General features: G+C 27.1%; 1 protein-coding gene across 3 annotated transcripts; it reads right to left on the bottom strand.

The window, feature by feature from the left end:
- Positions 1–1,664: 1,664 nt before the first annotated feature.
- LOC132948979 (probable E3 ubiquitin-protein ligase RNF144A) lies at positions 1,665–20,868 on the bottom strand. Of its 3 annotated transcripts, XM_061019710.1 has the most exons (6): positions 20,138–20,559; positions 19,152–20,009; positions 8,593–8,755; positions 4,762–5,081; positions 4,425–4,677; positions 1,665–3,048 (listed from the first exon to the last, which is right to left on the bottom strand). In XM_061019710.1, exons 2-5 carry the CDS (start codon positions 19,854–19,856, stop codon positions 4,429–4,431), a joined length of 1,437 nt encoding a protein of 478 aa, XP_060875693.1. In that variant the 5' UTR covers positions 19,857–20,009; positions 20,138–20,559; the 3' UTR covers positions 1,665–3,048; positions 4,425–4,428. The 3 variants fall into 3 exon arrangements, with proteins under 3 accessions (XP_060875693.1, XP_060875694.1, XP_060875692.1); XM_061019711.1 differs by lacking the exons at positions 1,665–3,048; positions 20,138–20,559 and adding an exon at positions 20,634–20,868 and having other exon boundaries at positions 3,880–4,677; XM_061019709.1 differs by lacking the exon at positions 1,665–3,048 and having other exon boundaries at positions 3,880–4,677; positions 20,138–20,558.
- Positions 20,869–21,743: the final 875 nt, after the last annotated feature.

Genomic DNA, 21,743 nt, shown 5'->3' with positions numbered 1-21,743 from the left:
CAAAAAACATTTATATAGGCCGTTTGCGCATAGCTATTGTTAAAAAGGCATAGGGTGTTTTCCCTAACTATTGTTACAAATAACCTTTTTATAGGCCGATTGCGCATTCCAAATTACGTATACCAGGTTTTATTTATACTTACGAAAATAATCGTCAATATTCATAATTCATATTTAAAAAAAAATTTAAAAATTAATATTCACATTTACCAAAAAAAAAAAAATATATAATATTAGTTAATCATCTTTCGTATAAATCTACAACCTTGGTTGATACGCTTTAAATGATCATTTATCAGTTATATATATTATTATCTCACCAATATATCTGGTCATATCACTAATAGGTAGATAGGTAAAAGGTAGTAGGTACCTTTCTATTGTTAAAATTTGCGATGCGCAAACGACCTACCAAATTTATTACCTGAGGTACTAATGATGCGCAAACGACAAACTCCGGTTTTTCTACCTTTATCAAAAAAAAAATGTCTACAAGCAAATCAAATTAAATTTTTATTAGCGTTTGAAGTTCATATTTTTACAACATAGGATATTCACTCGATTTCTCATGTAGCGGTTTTGTTATTTTATTGTTATTCAAAAACGAATAACTGTAGATACATGAACATTTTACTGAATGTTTATATTTTCATTTTCTATACACCATAACATCTTGAAAATGTTTTGACACTTTTTGAGCTGTTTACTGACATTGTCAGTTTTCAATTTTAGATTCTGAGCGAAGCGATGAATGTATTGATTTTAACAATGTGTGTTTTTTTTTTTTTTTTTTTATTTTTTTTTTTTTGTGTCTGTCATCACCTTTTAGGACAGTAAAAGTGCTTGGATTTTCTTCAACAGTAACTTTTCTGATAGGAAAGTGAATCTAGTTGGTACTTTGGGGGGTCAAAAGTAAAAATTTCCAAGTAGTTTTCAAAAGCGACGTGAAAAACAAAAGAAAAATTAAGGAAAAACGGGATCTTTTACGCAAAATCTGTTTTTGAGAAATCGATTTTGGTTTTTGGTGTAACTCTAAAACAAATGACCGTAGGGACATGAAATTTTGACTGAATGTTTATATTAGCATTTTCTATACACCATAAAATTTTGAATATATTTTGACTCTTTTTGAGCGGTTTACGGACATTGTGAGTTTTTAATTTTTTTTCTATAAATATCAATAAAAATTTTTTTGTTGGGTAAAAAAGCGTGAAAATTGAATATAAGGCTCCTGATAGCAGTTGTTCTAATAGCAGTTCCGTTTTCGCTCAGAATCGTTTTTCTTATACAATGATATTATATCATTGAATTCAAATTTAACACCATCCATTACAGGGACCCACTTGTAACCTACTGTACAGCAGAGCGACATCCTTTTATCCACCTTTTTTTTTTTCTATAAATATCAATAACATTTTATTTGTTGGGTAAAAAGCGTGAAAATTTAATGCAAGGCTCCTGATATATTGTTACAATAGCAGTTGAAAAATATTAAAAATACATATCACAATTTTTTTTTATAAGCATTTAAAATTCGAATTTTGACAAAATGTATCAAATTTAAAATTTAATAATTATTTTGTGGTTAAAATTTATAAAATGTTCAACTTTTATAGCTAAGGATTGAAAATTTAAAATAAGGTTCCACGTAAATGGGTTATATATAAATTACTTTATCTACAATAATATCATCAAATATACTTAGTAATATCATAGGCTGACTGACCGTTTTCGCTCAGAATCGTTTTTCTTATACAATGATATTATATCATTGAATTCAAATTTAACAATTAACACCATACATTACAGTGACCTACTTGTAACCTTCTGTACAGCAGAGCGACACCCACTTCCCACCTATTTTTACTTGTTTACTGTCTGGCGATCATATATATTATTATTTTTTGATTTTGATTAGTCATATTACAAATTCTTTAAATGTTTTTTTTTTTTAAATTTTATATTTGAAATATTTACATTCTATACAATGTTAAGTACAATAAGCAAATTTGATAATTTAATGGTGAGTGACAGGAGAAATAACATTAGTGGGCAGTCACTCAGCAGCGCCCCCTGGCCGGGTGCTTTAAATGTTAAATCTATAGCATCATATATTATGATATAACTAAATAGTAAATACTGATACTATAATATTATAATGGCTGCTACTCCTAATAATTTATTAATAATCATATAACATAAATATTAATATTATCACAAGTAACTTTTCGCATAATAACGCATGACGTGAATATTAGGTGACAGATAAATTATTACCTATATCTTCTAGTACTCCATTTTGGTATTCAGTGAATTGGTCGTGGGTTATATATAGCAATAATTATAAGTAAAAATAAAATAGTAATAACAATCAGCACCATGAGTCTACCCCTAGTTATCCCTAGGTAATTTCTATAAGTAGTAACAATACATACATTTGTTCTATAGTTCATATTTTGTAGCACAAGTTACCATTTTATAACAATTGTAATTAAGTCTAAAAAATTAACATATATTTTTTAAACAAATGATATAGTATTAATTACATTTTATTAGAAGCACAATATTTTAATAATGCAAATTTAAAGACAGCATTTTTTGTGATTATCACACAGTTGACAGGTATGTGTTTCAATATAATATATTTATTTATACATAAATATATTTTTTTTAAATATTATCACAGCGTTAAAACGGAAACAAATTAATCTAAACAATATACATAAGTATTAAGTATGTATATAGTAACATTAACTAATCACATATATTATAATTAGATCTAACAATTATATAGAATGTAACATACATATTTTACATAAATACAAAAATTAAATTAACTACAATGATTCAATAATTTGGGTAATATTGTTTATTATATTACATAAGAGATCAATATAAAAAAACAATTTAATTGGTCAAAAATCGTGGTTACATTGAAAAAGTAATTAGAGTATAGAATTTGTAAAAATTAAATACACACGAGTAGAATACATTTTAAAATATTTCTGATCACTGGCATTAACAATGGAATGAAATTTAAGTTTTCTTCTAGAAAAAAAAATATATAAACTTATGATTTACAAATATTTACTCAATTAATTAAGTTTACAAAGATCCTAAATTTTTATTTTCTTAATAGTTATTAATTATTACGAACAAAGAAATGTATTAAGCTAGTAGCTACTATGGGTGATAGAATATTTCAAATTATTATAGAAGTATAGAAGATAAGGTATTCAATATGAACTAAAATGTGGTGTTCATAAGCTCAAATATCATTAGTTATTGATTATAATATAAAATAAATAAAATTTCGACCAAAAAACTGAATAAATGCAAACAAATGTTTTGTTTGTTCTCTTTAAGTTTAAATTGTCCAATTTTATTATAAATGTTTCAGATATTTGTATATACGATTTACATTTACATTTTAATAAATTAGCTATAATTAAAAAAACAACATCTTGCAATAATTAGGTTTATAGATTTGTATTTTCTTCATAAGTAGTTAATAATTATCACATTAAAAAATATCTATATTTAAATAACATAATTTTACAATAACAAATCAGTGGTTTTTATAGCATTATTTAAACATGTTTTCAATAAAGCTAGTTTTAGTGATTTATAAATGTGTTTTTTCTAAATAAGATAATAATTTATTAAGAATTCAATTTTAAATTAATAAAATGTATAGTACACTTTAGTAAGTATCGACTATCAACTATCAATAAAAGAATTTTCAACAATTAATTAAAAATATTGATAATTTATTTGTTGTTATTAAATTAAAATTCAACCTAAAATGTTTCTTTTGAAAATAGTTTTAATTTATAAACTAAATAACTGAAATTATTTTGGCTAGTTTTAATTGATTATAAAATATAATATTATATTAGATAATATTTTTTTTAAACAAATAAAACACAAAATGTGTCAATTTAAAAAAGGAAATAAAATACATAGGTATTCAAATTTTTATAAGAGAAAATAAAAATCTAATATTAGTTTAAATTTTTTTATCAATATCAACAGCATGAATGTCAAATTTTAGGGTTCACAATATATTTAGTTATATATATATTATTAGATTGTCTACAAATTGTTTTATTTTTATATTTAGAAATTATATATATATATATATATATATAATTTTTAAACACAAATAAGGAAGTGAAAATACAAATAAAAATACTTAATATTTTTTAATAATACATTTTTAGAGTCATACTAGTAAAGTGAATTTGTCTGTGTTATAAAATAGATAATAAAGACATTAATATAACTAATGCTTTACACTGTAAATAAACTTGATGACTAGGTGGCATATTGTTAATGAACAATTATTGCATGATTATTGATTAATCAATCCATAAGATTTAATACAAAAACAAAATTCAGTTATTTGATTATGCATACTTAACTGAATCAATTTGGTTCATCCATTATATCATCATCAGGATCATCTAATTTTGATCCACTAGTGCATACCCGACATTTACAACAAACTATACATGGAGCAGCTAGTAATAACAAGGGACTAGCAACAAGTAGCAGTATACCAAAACCAGCAAATATACCAATCACTTGGGTACGATGCCATATTACGGAAGCTCTCGAATGACCCAATTTATTTTTACACGGACCTTTGTCATAATGTCTTAAAAGAAAATCATCCTGAAACATTAAAATATAATATTTGAATAGTTGAAATAAAAATAATGTTGATGTAGGTATATTGCATATAATTATTCGACTTACATCTAAAGAAGCAAGACAATACCAACAAAAGACATGTTTACATCTTTTACATAACATTTGAGCACAGCCTTCGTCCTTTTCAATGGGTACACTACACATGGGACAACATTTAATTAAATCTGAATCAAATGTAGGCATGTCATTAGTAGTAGGAGGAGGGCATGGTTTTCCAGGATGCCATGTTGCTCGACATCCAGAACAAAATTCGGTTTGACAGGTAGGGCATATTACACTATGTGGTCGAGAGCGATCACCAACATCGCAAACAGTTTCACATCCTGGTTTTGGACACCACATACGACTTTTATCCAGTTCCACTTCTGTCAAAAAATAAAATAAAAATAATGATTAAAATTAAAAATTGAAAATAAGACATTGAACAAAAAAAATTAGATTTTATTTACTTAGTTATTTAACTACTGATCAATAAGGAATTTTTAAATAGACCCATTTTATCATCAAATATAACTTACTAGGTGTAATATTTAAATAACCGCATTCATATATTGTAAAATTTAGAATATTTATTTTATTTAGTCTTATTAGTTAAACTGCATACATCTGTACATATTTATATTTATAATTATCCTCTTAAAATAGCTACAAAATAATATTGTCTTTTATCGATAGATATAGATAGCCAGTAACAGCTAGGAATGTCTTATTTTATTAAAATAATAAAAAAAAAAAAAAAAAATATTTAAATAAAATCAAAAAACACAAATTAAAATTGCTTTATTTTAAGATTCTGTAATTCAAAAAATTATAATAGAAGTAGCTCATTAGTCTTTAGTCATTACTAAAGTAATAATTTTCAAAAATTTTAATTAATATAAGTTGTCAACAAGGATAAACATGATGAAATAGGTATTAACATTAAATTAACCAACGTATAAATAATATAACATCAAAACTGTAACTTTGAAGCCTAAATTAATTAAATTAAAAATAACTACAACAATTATATTTTTAATTAATTATAAATATATAATGATATAATATATATATATACATATATAATATATATAGAAATTTAAGAATACTTTCAATTTAATTTTTAATCAATCTAATTATACACTACCAAAATAAATCAACATATTAAAATAGTATTATCATTATTAAAAGATTATTTATCTATAAATTATCACTAAATAATAAATATACTAAATATATAGGTATTACATAATATGTTGCTTAAAAGCTTTATTATAATCGAATATTAAAAACAAAAATTTCAAATAGAGGGTAAGTTTCCAATTGGAAATAACAAAGAAAAAAATATTTTAATTTCAAAGGTAAATCTAAAAACAACCATGTTTTAAATTATTAGACTGACACTATGCACATTGCATACACATGTAATAGTATATTAAAAAAGACTTATGTATATTGTTATAGAGTATAAATAATTGTAAGTAATAATTTAATCAACACGAAGAATACACACACACACACACACACACACACACACACACACACACACACACACACACACACACACACACACACACAAACACACACAAACAACCATATGTAATACCAACATTAAAGAAATGTGTATCACCAAATATATTTTCCGTCTTAAATGTACCACTATCCCCTAAATATCTTAGCACAATTACCTTGAATTGAATTATAATTTTCTGTGATACCTAGCTAGTTATCTTATAGTACCTTTATTAAAGGCGGGGGACACACTATATAATGCTATAATATCTTAGTATTTTAATTAGAAGTTCTTAATACAACAATTTTAGATTCTGAGCGAAGCGATGAATGTATTGATTTTACAATGATGTGTGTTTTTTTTTAAATTTTTTTTTTTATTTTTGTGTCTGTCATCACCTTTTAGAACAGTAAAAGTGCTTGGATTTTCTTCAACAGTAACTTTTCTGATAGGAAAGTGAATCTAGTTGGTACAGGGAACTAGTAGGGACATGACATTTCGACTGAATGTTTATATAAGCATTTTCTATACACGATAACATTTTGAAAATATTTTGACTCTTTTTGAGCTGTTTACGGACATTGTCAGTTTTCAATTTTTTTAATTTATTTTTCTATAAATATCAATAAAATTTTATCTGTTGAGTAAAAAAGCTTGAAAATTTAATAGAAGGCTCCTAGGTTATTGTTTCAAAGGCAGATGAAAAAAATTAAAAATCCTTAGTCACAGTTTTTATTTATAAGCATTTAAAGTTCAAATTTTGACAAAATACGGAAAAATCACGAAAATTAGCAAATTATTTTGAGTTGAGAATTCATAAAAATTTTTCTTTTTAAATCTAAGATTTTAAAATGTAATATAAGATTACTCATAAGTTTGTCTACCTTTATCAAAAAAAAAATGTCTACAAGAAACTTAAATTAAATTTCTATGAGCGTCTGAAATTTATATTTTTACATTTGATATTCACTCGATTTCTCATCTAACAATATTCTTATTTTATTGTAATTAAAAAACGAATGATTGTAGATACTTGAAAATTTCACTGAATGTTTATATTAGCATTTTCTATACACCATAACATTTTGAAAATAATTTGACTATTTTTGAACTGTTTACGGACATGGTCAGTTTTCAATTTTTTTAGTTTTTTTTTCTATAAATATCAATAAAATGTTATTTGTTGTGTAAAAAAGTGTGAAAATTTAATGCAAGGCTCCTGATATAATGTTTAATTGCAGTTGAAAAATATTAAAAATACATAGGCACAATTTTTTTTTATAAGCATTTAAAGTTTAAATGTTGACAACATTTATCAAATTTATAATTTATTAATTAAAAATGTATAAAATGTTTAGGTTATATATAAATTACTTTATTCACAATAATATCATCAAATATACTTATTTCATAGGCTCCTATCATAGGCTGACTGACCGTTTTCGCTCAGAATCGTTTTTCTTATATAATGATATCATTGAATTCAAATTTAACATCATCCATTACAGTGACCCACTTGTAACCTACTGTACAGCAGAGCGACATCCACTTATCCACCTTTTAAATCTTACGTTTAAAGTAAAAATAATAATAAGAAAATTGGTTAGTGGTGATTAGCCTGGTTGGATTAAAATTAATTGTGACTAGTAGATATTAATAAGTGTAATGACTAATGAATAAAGATATAAATATATAAAAAATTCTTAGGTTATTTTGTATATTTATGAAAATTCTTTAAACCTAGTATGAATTGTGTTCAAGGTTGATAAAATACTATCACAATGAAAACCAAACAAAGAATAATCATTTTCCACCAGAGAATTAAGACTATACTCACTATTTAAATTAAGTTGTTTGATAATGTAGTTAAGTGCATAAAAAAACATAGGAAGAAATACTCACTTGTAATGTGGTTGTACACATTATTGATAATTTTTACATTATTTTTTTTTTTGATAATTTTTTTAATTTAAAGTTTACCTATGTAACATAAAAGCAATTCTAAATACAAAAATTATGACTGAAATATTATGATCATAGATGCAACTAGGGTAAAAATTCTGAGAAGAGCTACTGCACACCTTACAAAACTATTTATTTAAAAAAAAACCATAGGATAATTATATCTAAATCAATAAGGGATATTTTTTTTTTTTTTTTTTTGGGGGGGGCTAAAAAAGGGCTAAGCCCTTCTCCATCCTAGAGGTGCCACTGAATATGATAAAGTATAAAAAGAAACACATGGTGTTGTAGCTTTGCTATACTTCATAGTCCATAAAGTCTTTAAATGCATGTCAATATGTCATTGGAGTTTTAATAAACATGATAATTGATTATTAAAATTCATTTTTATATTTTGTAAATTTATAATGACTTTGATTTACCCTTATTAAGCCTGAATCTTTGATGTTTTTCAATTTCATCAATGCTGACCAATGCTTCTATTTCTTCTAACTGGATTATGCCCAGCTTCGGACATTGAGCATCTGGACAAGATATATTGTATGCACCTTGGTTGATTTCAAATTCCACATATGCTTTCACACACTGTAAATAAACAATATTTGTATTGTTATATTTGTACAAATTGTACAATCAATGATTGTTTATTTATTTTTAATATATTATAGGCTTTTTATAAAGGTACCTATTAAATTACAATATTACTTTTTTTATATTTTTGTAAAATTATTAATAGTAACAATTAAGCTTGATATCTGAATACTAAAAACATAATTAAAAAAATAGTTTGATTAAATTCAAGGTTAAATAAATATAACACCGAAACCTGTTTTATTTTCCTAATAAAAATATGGAAATTACAACAAATACTACTGAATTGAATTTACATTGCTTACATTGCACACAAAGAAATATTTTTTGTTAATAAAATACATGGACCAAGTAAACTAAAAAACGAACAAGTTTAGTACAACTTGTAGCGATTATTTTAAATATTCAGCGATAAGCTTATTTCTAATCTTAATTCTAATTTAAATACTATTTGCTTGTTATTTAATCCTGTTAAGGACTGTTGAGAATGCCTCACTTGCATGCGTTGTGTGTGATACAATGCAAATGTACGTTGAGTAGTTATCATTTAGCATCAATAGTTAGTTTTAAATGGGATGGATTTATCTATTATTTAACTAAAAGGTAACAACATATTCTATGGTTTATTGGGAGTGTTTTTTTCGATATTTTATTTTGAAGCGAGTTATGAGAATTTTTAAACTGTAATATTGTGCACATTAAAATATTGAATTAACATTTCCAACAAACCACAGAGTATATTGTTACCATCAAGTTTAATAATCGGTAAATTCACTATAATATTAAAATTAATGAAGCTAAATTAGAGTTGTTACACGTTAATTTGGTATGCTACCAACTTGTAAGGTGGTGTCTCCTGCGAGTGAGACATCTTCTTAAAATATAAGAATACATTATTATTATTATTTCTTTATTTACGGGAATAGCTACATTACAAGAAACATTATTTTTTTTTAACTTTTTAGGTAAAATAAAAATGAATTTAAAAGTTTAAAACTATAGTAGACCTATTTAAATCTTAATATAAATTGTTATGGGCTATGGTCTATGATCTACACTCATACAGTATCATGTTCTACTGCAAAATACGTTCAACTTGTATTTACGACCATCGTGCTAAGACGTTTGGACTATAGGGTTTTTCGAGTGTGATAAATGGTAATGACATAAAATATTATATGTTTACAAAAAAATAACTAGAACGGAGGAAACATGGTTGGTAATTGGTAAACCAAAATCAAAATCTTATTTTTACAGATTAGTTCTCAAAAATTGTATATTCGTGGTGTTCGTAAACAGTTCACTGAAAAACTTGTTACATGCACCCATACATAATGTCTTGAGGCAATATTCTATTTTTTATTTCATACCCATTACACGATGCACCTCATTATGTCAGATATAGGTACACATTTCATAACGATACTAATAAATGCAAGAAAATATCCCGATAATCGATATAGAATAGGTACCTTACAGTCTACAGTGTTGCCTAAATTTAATTGACATAAGTGTTTAGTGTAGTTCTCCAAATATAAAATTATGGACAGGATAGAGCAATATTTGTTTACTAACGAGTATTATAATTTGTTCCAGAGGAAAACGTTTAACGTTTCAATGATACATAGACCAATAAACTAATAGACAGCGGTTAGAGAGAGAAACCAGCCGACGAGATAGCCGAGAAAGAACTATGCGTTCGGAATGTTACAGTGTTTTCTCACTCGCTCAATCATTCTATCTCGTCCCCATGAACTGTAAGTAAAGTAGTGTGGTAGGCGCTGTATATAAGTTTTGCAATGATCACATCGATTTCGTCCATATTAGATTTGTATTATTACTATCATACCTACTTATAACAAATAGATACATTTTTAAAACCATATCAAAAGAAGCCAGGTCTAAACCAACCACCATACCATACCACTTTATACTATAATCAATGGTGTAAACTAGTATTAAACTATGCTCCCGGAATAGTAACCGGGACATTTGTGCAAAACGGGAATTTTGTCAAGGGTTCAAGTGAAGTTTAATTTAAATATAAAACAATGAATGTTTTGTTAAACTCAGTGTAACATGACAAAATTATGGGCTAAAGGCCTGTGCTCTCCAGTTAACATATTACTAAGTAGTTATAGTACCTAATATATATGGGCGGCGTCGCGGAAGTAATGCGAAAGCAGTTCCCGCGACGCCGTCGGTTCAAACAGGAAAAAAAAAAAAAAAAAAGTACCTAATATATATACGTATATTATTATGTAATGAGTACCTTACGACAAGTGATAACAGACAAATTCATCGTTATCAATAGGGTGCACATGTCGCAGGGAAATCTAAAAATATATCATAAAAAAAGTTATAGAACAAAAAACTGGATTTTCATTATTGGCATCAACGAAAACAAAATATTGCAAAAAACTACGGATGCGAAAATTGAACACTAAAATAAGTAAATCGTGATGTATTCAGAATCATTTTTCGAACGTGTTATCAATTATTCATACCTTTCAAAATTGTAATAATAACACACCGCTACCCATTTTAAGCGAAACGAAAACTGTGATGTCTAACAACTGGCTTCGTCTTATCCATCTGTTTTTAGTTTTATAATTATTAATTATTGTGTATTATTTAAATTTAACTATTTATTTCTAGTTGACCTCTAACATACGTCGATTTATTATATACAATATACATTATACATAGGTAATTATTTATTACATTTACTTTTAGCAACTACAAATTACGTATTTTTAATAATTAATATTGATGCTGTGTCATATACTCGTATGATAACACATTTTGTAGGTAGTTCGCATAAAACAGTGAACATTACGATTAAATCACAAAAATTGATCGAAGAAAAAAATGATTCTACTTGTAAATTCAAATTTTATAGTTTTCAATAATTAATTGTAATTCTTGAAACAGCCCCTGAGAATTTGTAAAAGATTGCTTTCAAAATTAGATACTAACTAGTCCAATATGCAATTTTTGTAGAAGACTTTATGAAAGTTAGCAACTAACAAGAACTCTGTTTACCCAAAACAGTAATTTCCGATCAAATTATTATTTATTTTTATAAAACGGTAAGTATATAAAAAATGTTTAACAAAATACTATAGAATTATACATTATTATATTAGGTAGTATATTTATAATTTATAATGGATCAACTTTTCTATAGTAAACAAAATCCTGGTTGTGTACCCCAACCAAGAAGTTAAAGGAAAATAACTGCCTAGTTACGAGTAGTCTGTGTCGACTACGGGTCGATGTGGATATATGATGCACAAATGGATACTTAAAAAGATAGTAGTGTGTGACTGTGGCACGAAGGACAAACTATAAATCCGATTTGAGTGGATTATTCAAGCAAAGATATCAAAGACAATGGAATATTGGAATAGAATAAGAGTTTAGAAATGTGCTTGTTAAGTTGTAACTTAATTACTTAATAACTTAATATTTATAATATTGTGTTACCATTATTATCTACTGATCCATAGGTAAACCTATTGTTTTAATTGTTATTACGCCGGTCATCGTTTGCGCATTGTCTGTTTACCTGCGCCAAAATATTATACATTGTTTGCGCATCAACATATCGATATTAAGATATAACGTCATAACATAACAATACAAGGGTATAAAAAACATTTAAAAGTACATAGTACTAGTAGTATAGTAAAGTTTTAGGTACATCACATATTAATAGAATTTTTAAATTTTAAAAAAGTTCTGATTGAACTTGAAAATTTGATATTTATTTTGTTCATATAGTTCACATAATATAATAATTAATAAGTACCTATAATATAGTATATACACAATTAAAAATGAATTGGCAGATTCAATTAAATTTTAAATAATAATCATAATTATATACATAATACATTTTGCGATAAATCTATGGGTTAATTATTATAGTTATGACTTATAAGACACTCGTACATTTAAGTCATTTAAGAGGACGTGATACTCGCATGTGTTGTCTCCGTCTTACAAGTGCGTAACATAGCAAATTTTACGCTCAGCAGAACATGTTTAGTTCCGTTAGTTTAAATATTAGTGAAATTTTTATTAGCGAATTCACTTCTTATAAAATCTAAAGGTAAGGTTATTATCTTCTAGAGTCTAGACAACCTCATAGGCTTTTTATTATATTTTAATTTGAACACGAGTTATGAGTATTTAAAGATGTACAAAAAATTTGCAATTTTAAAATACTCATAACTCGTGTTCAAATCAAAATATAATAAAAATCCCATGAGGTTGCCTAGATAATAACCTAACCTTTAGATTTTATAAGAGGTCAATTCGCTCTAATTTTTAAACTAACAGAACTACACGTGTTCTGCTGAGCGTAAAATCTGCTATGTTACGCACTTGTCAGACGAAAACAACACATGCGGGTATCACGTCCTCTTAATCTTTGAGTGATATTTTTGAATAGAAATACCTACTTAAACAATAAAAATGAAAAACGAACATTACGAGCGTCAATTTTAAGCTGAAAGTTACTTCGTTAACAGTTTGCGTTTTTGGGTACCTACCTACTCTTAAAATCTCTTCCAGTTCTATTGTTAAATCTGATGGGCAAATTATGAACTGTTGATAATTTGACGGAAGGCAAACGGACGATGTGCAACTGTTTTACAAAAAGGTCGAAATTGATAATCTAGTGATGCACAAACGATATATTGCCTAATATTATTAATCTTTTTACTACCATTAATTCATTATATTATTTATATCATAATTCATAAGTATTCATAACTTATTTTCCATATTTATACTACTATTGCAAAGTTGATTTATTTTTTAGTCATACGAATTCAATATAAATAGGATAATAAAGTACAGGTAATTTACCGCAAACATTACAAACCGAAATCCAAAAAAAGTTGTTTGTGCTCACTTCACCATCAAATTAATCTCTTGCATACGTTTTTAAAACTATTCTGAACCAATAAATTATCAAAAATTAAGGTTGTTACAATATTATTATATTTTATTTGTGGGGTATAATAAAATAAATTGATGAATACTTATTACTTTGAATATCATGGATTATTATTAGTATTACAACAAATATAACAAAACTAATTTCGGTTAAAAATAGTATTAATATTGGTATACATTAATTTCCCCAATATTTTGCAACTTTGTACTACCCATTATAGACTCCTATAGTCCTTAAGAAGTATAATTGCTGAAGAATTCAGTATAAAATGCACTTGAGATATAATTTAGAATCATAATTTAAAAAATATAAAAATCTATAAAATGTAAAATATTTTAAATTAAAGTTATTATTAATTTAGTGCAAAATTTGTCCAGAACGTAAAAAATATTTATAAGATGAAAATTATTAAAAATATCGTAAAAAATAACTTTAAAGGCCAAAATAAGACATAATGAATAAAAAATGCCAAAAATTGCCAAAAATTGCAAAATAAAAGTTTCAGTATTTTAAATTGTATGTCCTGGATTTATTTTTGGGGGGACTGAGCCACTACAGCTTCCCAATTTTCACCTAGGAACCTAACCCTTAAAGAATTTATTATGCATAGTATTCACATTCAAATTATTTCGTCAATAAATTACAAATGTTTTCTTTTATGTTTACATAAATTAATATTGTTGTCTAAAAACGAAGGATATATCGTTGACTGCTGAAAGTTTGTAATATTAATATTCGAAATGTATAGAATAAATTATGACGCAGTAAATGTAGGCGTTAGCTTCCTCTTATAAGTATATAAGACGACGTATCTGACGTTTTATATTGGAGTAATATTACTATACTCCATTCAAAATATAGCACATATTTAGTGAATCACTAACAGTTCTAATCGTATCAGTTAATACCACAATGATAAACCAATAAATTAAAATTACTAATAAACAACAAATAATAGCATAATACAATAATACAATAACTTGTATCCATATAAAAATTGTATAAAAAATGTATTATAAAATCAAAATTACGAAACGCGTTGATAAACTATATTAATAAATCCATAAACTTGCTAGAAATATTAAATTGGACAAATACTCAAAAAAAAGTTGTCTCGACTACCTCACGTTTCAAAATATTGTTTATTAGAATGTAATTTAATAATTCGTTTGCAGTACCCATACTTAAGTATTTAATTTATAGTACAATAAACCGCTATGATGGAAAGTAATGTTTTTAGTAACTTAAAACTTAACCAACAACACGATATGTCGCATGTCCAGTTCTTTCTATTCTATCATCTCATCTGCTTTGGTGTGCCTTCCGCCTAGCTGAAACATTAATCTATTGTTCTATATAATTACGATAGGCAGGTACTTATTACATATACAATATAACAATATATTTCGTGTTGAAGTACCTACCTAAATAACTAGCAATTAGTAATTGACATTACATCTTTATATTTTAGTAGTAGCTAATAAGTACGTTTCATTTTATTATATTGTTTTAAAATTAAATTTGTTAACTATACAGGGTGATTCTTTTATCATGAAACACTCATTATTTCAAAAAGAATTAATGTTTTTAAAAATAAAAAATTAACAAAAAGAAAAATTAACTGGATACGAGAATAATACCATATTATAACGGTTTATATACCTATATAAGACCGGTTTTACAAAATAATTTTTCTATAAATTACGCTATGAATATTTCTAAGACATAGTTAATACACAAAATAATTTGTCATAAATATAAAGTTTCATCAATAGAGATCCCATAAATTGCCTCCTCGATATTTGAAGTGTTTGTCAAGATTTAATTATACAGAGTAATTACACAGAAAATAATGCTTGTTTGTTATTGGTAAATATTCGAAAATCTTAGAATCAGTAGGTAAAAATGTAAAATACATTAATATTTTCTGTGCAGTGTTGAACGTTTCCCCACGACGTAACATTACTGTAGGTATCTTGTAATTTCAAAACAATGGGGTTGATATCTAAAAAGATATGCGCCATAGTCAGAGTATAATATGTATATATTATTATGATACAAGGAGTTATGATACGGGAAAGACTGATTAACCATGGGCGGAGATTTGATCGAATTTTAGGGGAGGCTTAAATGTTTCTTTGCAAAATGAGCCGTGGAGGCTTTGCCCTCACACCCCCACTGTAATATCAATAATACCTTCACTCTTCAGTACGCATTAACTACTAAATTACTAAATTACAAAACTACTAAATTTTATTATTAAATATTTTATTATTTTAGTACATTTTGTAAAGTTCCAAGATTTTGTCAATTGTTGTAAAATAAGCACCTATTTTAATATTTTATACTAAGAAAAATGTTTAGTAATTTTGGAAGGGCTTTCGATCTTTTTGTAGGGGGCTAAGCCCCCCAATCTCCTCCTATGTGATTAACTAATTTCTAATACAGAAAAAAAACGGGGACTGGACAAGACTGTTATAATAGGTTATAAATTAAAATCTTATACAAGATTTATTGCCTTATAGTACAATTTACGTTTAACAGTTCTATATTTAGGAGCCCCATATTTCACATATTATTATATCATTAAAAAGATAAAAATTCAAAACTTATAAATCATGGTATTTTTAATTTATTGTAGCATCGGTTATTTATTAATTATTATATACTGTCATTATATATATTATTATTGTAAACTAAGTTAATATCCGTAATAAAGAATATTATTATTATTAATATTATTATAAAGTACATTTTTAAAAAATATTAAGTTGTGATATTAACGCGATATTAACGCCTTCAAATTAACAGAACAGCGTGAAACGTTTATTATACTATACACGATACTATTGAAAGTATTACACTTATTTAAATTTTAAACATGATTCCTCTGCATTAGCTTAAATATAGGCAGAACCGGATTGGGAAGAAATTACTTACCAGGCTGTCCGCCTAGACCGGCCCAAATGTTTAATTCAAAATTTCTTCAAGTAGGCCCAAATCTTTCGAATTTTTAACGGCCCACCGGGTTTTACCGCCTGCTCAATCCGGGCCTGAATATAGAAACATTTGTGGGAGCTTTGGTATGAAGATACACTAATATTTAAATTATAGACTAGGATAGTAGGACCCCAAGTTGGCTCATGCACTTGGCTTCAATTTATTTTAATCGATCACTGGACCGGTAATATAAAATTTCCTTGGCAGGCTCTGATTCTGAGTTATCATTATATAGATGGGTGGGAGTCGGCAGAAGGTAATCTAATAAAGATAGTAGTATTGTTAATTGTAATATAAAAGAACATCATACTAAAACTCGTTCGAAAATGAAATACCCTAACGTCAGAAAATCAGTAGTTGTCAACTTGTCAAACTACCGCAATAATCCATATCGAACAGAAAAATGGAAGCGCAAGTAGTAATTTTCTATTGTAATTATTAATGATTTAATATTTTAATCGGAATTTTTTTCAACACCCCCGTACCTACGGATACATGAAAAACCCTCCCGATTCCTACATAGACATATAGTTATAGACTATAGAACTACGCTATACTTCATAATTTATCTTATACATTTTATTTATTAAATTAATAACTATCATTCTAGGAATATAAAAATGGATTCATTTCTTATACAATACATAACTAGGTTAACTATTGCCAATTTGAGTGAGCCAAAACATTCAAAAATTAAAATAAATATAAGTAATTCATTCTCCCTGAACATACATAATATATCCTAATTATTTTAAATCTGTGGTAGGTGTATTTCAAGTAGGGTATAATATATCAGGTTTTTAAAATATATACATATATCTGCCCTTCTAAAAAAATGTACGTTATATTCATCACTGATAAAATCAAAAATGTTATGTTATTTTTAACGATTTTATCATTATAAATAAATTAACATTTAGGTATTTGATTATTAGATCAGATCACAGTCATCATTTTCTAAGGTTTAATATAAATTATAATAATTCTTTCTTGTAAGACCAGAATACAATAACTTTATCTAATTGATAATATTACATGGAAAAAAGTACATTGGTATTGTATAAGATCATAATCAAACTCAGAAAATGTTTGAAGTTAATTTAGCATTAATATTTTGGTAAGTTCTATTATTATTATATTTAATAAAAGTTTTTAAGTAATATGGTTATCTATAAACTGAGATAAATACTTTTTAGGAATGTAATAAATTGTTTGTAATTCCATAGTACCTAAGTTGAAAATAACTGAAATTTTCCTTGATTAAGCTACTATAATCAAAATTATGTAGCATGATAGTGTTAGATAATCAGATGTAATTTCATTTTTAATTATTGAAGATAATTTGAATACTATTATTCAGGGTCGGATAGGCCAGTCAAGCATTCGAGAAAATATCGAAAGGCCGCTAACATTTTGGGCTGGTAGAAGAAATTGACCACAATGCTGCATACAATTTTTATGACAGCTATATAATAGGATACTGTCAACAAATGTGATAAGGTCATTATTGTTTATTAATATTAAAATTTGTCCAATATTGGGCCTCTATAGAAAATTATGGGACGGTAGAAAAATTTTTTTTGAAGGGCCGAGACTACCTAATCCGGACCTGGTATAATTGTATTACAATTTAAGTTTCTGAGTTACACAAACTGACATTTTTTTCAAGTAATAGGTATATCAAATAAATAAATATAAAATAAGAAACACATATAACTAGAACTACACTTAGAAAAATTATATAAATTAGGTAGTACCAATACACTATACACTATATTATTTATTGATTTATTTTATTATTGATAATATATGATTTGTTGCATATACCTTTTCTTTAAGTACCTTTTAAGATGAGAAATAGATTTGTTTAATGTCTAACTATATTCAGAAAACAATTAAAGTTTAACTTTGGTATTTGATGTAACAAGGATATATCAAGGCAAAAAATATATATCTAAGAAAATGCAATTAAATATTTGAAAAAATGAACAACCTTTGTTCATACTAAACAGAAAAGATCAAACTATTATATTATTTATAAATACAAGTATATATATTTTAATTTTCATAGTACCAGAACTTATCTATATTGACTAGATATCCAAACACTTTAGCATACCTAACCTGACCTAAGAAACGTATATACAATCTGTCTCAACATTTGAAAAACTTCAAAAATGTGATAAATTTATCATAATTTATGAAATATATTTATAATAAAAATATAGCTTAAAATATGCTTACACTATAAGCGCCACTCATAATAAAATATAAAAAAATTAAGAAACATGCATTCAATTTATGTAACAAATAAGTTATCAGTAAAATAATTTTACTTTTTCTAAATTAGGTAGGTTTATCACAATTCACAGTTTAAAGAAAAAGGTTAGTATAATTTTATAGATATAAAATGTAACTCACTTCAATACAATAGGAGCAGCCACATTGTTGAAGCGTCCAAGAATTTTTTACAGGAACTTCATTTAAACATACTTTACAAAGTACAATAGGTTGATCTCGGTGTGTTACAAAGCTTGATGTTGATCCTAATGAATATCTAGATGAAGATGCAGCCAAAGACAAAACACTACTACATCTTGAACAAACAGCAGTATCTCGTAATCGATTTATTGGTTTGATTCCAGCAGGCCGATTTAGTACTACATTAGATAATGTTACCATAGTATTGTATTTACGAATTGGTTCATCATTCCGTATACATTCTAAATGTGACCAACTTTCTGCTGAACCGGGTTGATTTAATGATGAAGATGAGGATGACTTGCCCCTGGCCAAAGTGACCAGGGACCGTAAACTGGGCATTAACAAATCTATTTTACTTTTGCTCCATTTTCGTAGTTTTCTGGCAGCATCTTCATCATCGAGGGATGATTCATTATTCAGAAGCACTTCTTCTTCTCTCTCCCAACTACGTCTATTTTTTTTAGGTAAATCAACATCACTTTTAGACGGTTTCTCTTCCAAACCATTTTGCCCTGAAAGCACAGTGATACGGTGAGACTTAGGGCGCCGAAATGGATCACGTTCTAATATTATCTCGCGACCATCTTCATCGTCATCCGCCAACGAGTGAGTACGTTCATAATTAACAGCGGTCTTCTTCATAACGCCGGTCGACGTGACCGCCAATCCGTCGACCGATCAGTTTGGGCTGATGGATGATTGTTTGTCATTTTCCGTGAACAATAAATTCAACTACATCTTTTAATACTGGTGAAAAATATTGTGAACCTAGTGTTGTTTAACTTTAACCTTCATCTATATAAAACAATACAAAACACTAAGTAGTAATTCAGGAAGTATTTAAATCGATTATTAAATTGTTACAATTAAATATAGCGACTGTCATTTTAAACATTTTTGTTTTTTTTGTTTTATTTTGTTACCTGATAGTGTTGAATTCGTGACCCCCTTTACTTTGAAAACAAGTTTACTAACGTCTCAACTTATTATTTGGGTTACGACTTTAATAGTAGGTCATTTAGTCTTTATTTTATGAGCGATCGATAACGTGAATACGTGATATTGAAAATTCTTGTACACAAAATACACAATAGAACTGGTGATAAATTTTTACAAAACGAGAACATTTTTATTGTTTTTATCAGATGAATATGACCAATCAGCCGATTTGACAGATGGCCACACAGACATGCACGCCAATATACGAAAATAAACCGGTGACAGGTTGACAAACATCGACCGCATTGTATTTTTAAATATTTTTTTCACTATTACAAAATAATAAATAATAATGGTGTAGGTACAATATAATTCAATAATATGATATTACGATAATATGCATTATGCCTATTCACTATTTCACTATACCGTCTTAAGTCTTATTATTCATATTAGCATTACCATTTATCACCTACTCACCGATGTTATCGCGAGACACAAATACGCGTTATCCGAATATTCCGAACTAAACGCGGATGCCGAGAGCGCATTTATATTATTCGCTTAAGCTCGTTTATATTACTGGACGTCCTCAAATAATTTTAATTAAACATTTTCCAAATGATACGAAATGCGATAATTTAATTTGCTGTAACGCTACCGTACACACACAACTCACTGTCCACACGCAAACTAACAACAAGACTCTATGGACTATACCGAACTGCATCTGGCCATGAAATAATATTATCGTCTAGTGGATACAGGTTTTTCGTTCACTCGCTGCGCGTTGCTCACTAACCGATAGGTCTACGTTTTATACGTTCTATATGCTGAAACGTTCATATATTATAAAAAAATCAGCATAACGATAAAAAATACCTTACCTACAACAAGTAATTTTTCCACCGATCAAGTATTCAAGTCACGCAATTAGGTAGGTATGTGTATGATTTACGGTCGCCGGATCCCAAAACGTGTTCTTTCTTCGGATGGACGGTGGGACCTTCTAGGGATTAACTTAGGGTCTTTGTGTGTGGAGTAAAAAAGTATGATTTCACCCCTCTATGGAAACAGACAACATTTTTATTACCATTTTTTTAAAAAATTTAAATATTTATTGATGTAATTAAACGATGTATCAATTTTTCGTAGTCATTCGAAAATCGAATTGTCGGCAGTCGACGTATTTAAATGATAAAATCAAAGATTGATTTTAACCTATGATAGAATTAAAAAATGTATACCATTTACTACGGGCGCAGAATAAAAATACGTATAAATAATTTAAATTTTATTCGGTATAATGGTACAAGCACTATATAGTATAGAGTATAGACCATGATAGTTACAACCATCAACCCGAACGGGTATCGCCAATTTTTTCAAAAGTTCTTTCTTATAAATTATAATACGACCTACTCTCAACTTATTACCTTCGATTAACGATTTTGCTATATTGTTATTAGTTTGGTAACGTATTTCGTAATAGCCGGCATCGCGCTATTATGTAATATATATATAGGTACGATTGTTTTACAGTGGGAAACTACCAAACTGGGAATTGGAACCGTAGATTAATGAATACCG

The sequence above is a fragment of the Metopolophium dirhodum genome, chromosome 7 (assembly GCF_019925205.1).
Source record: "Metopolophium dirhodum isolate CAU chromosome 7, ASM1992520v1, whole genome shotgun sequence".
NCBI classification, from domain to species: domain Eukaryota; kingdom Metazoa; phylum Arthropoda; class Insecta; order Hemiptera; family Aphididae; genus Metopolophium; species Metopolophium dirhodum.
This window is presented reverse-complemented; position numbering and strand designations above follow the sequence as displayed.

What these genes read in the sequence shown, in the direction of transcription:
- LOC132948979 (XM_061019711.1), bottom strand. Translation starts at nt 19,856, where the DNA reads ATGAAGAAGACCGCTGTTAATTATGAACGTACTCACTCGTTGGCGGAT. An exon ending in GCTGCTCCTATTGTATTGAA is followed by an intron (nt 8,756 to 19,151) that starts GTGAGTTACATT and finishes GTTTATTTACAG; the next exon opens with TGTGTGAAAGCATATGTGGA. An exon ending in AAGATTCAGGCTTAATAAGG is followed by an intron (nt 5,082 to 8,592) that starts GTAAATCAAAGT and finishes ATTTTTTGACAG; the next exon opens with AAGTGGAACTGGATAAAAGT.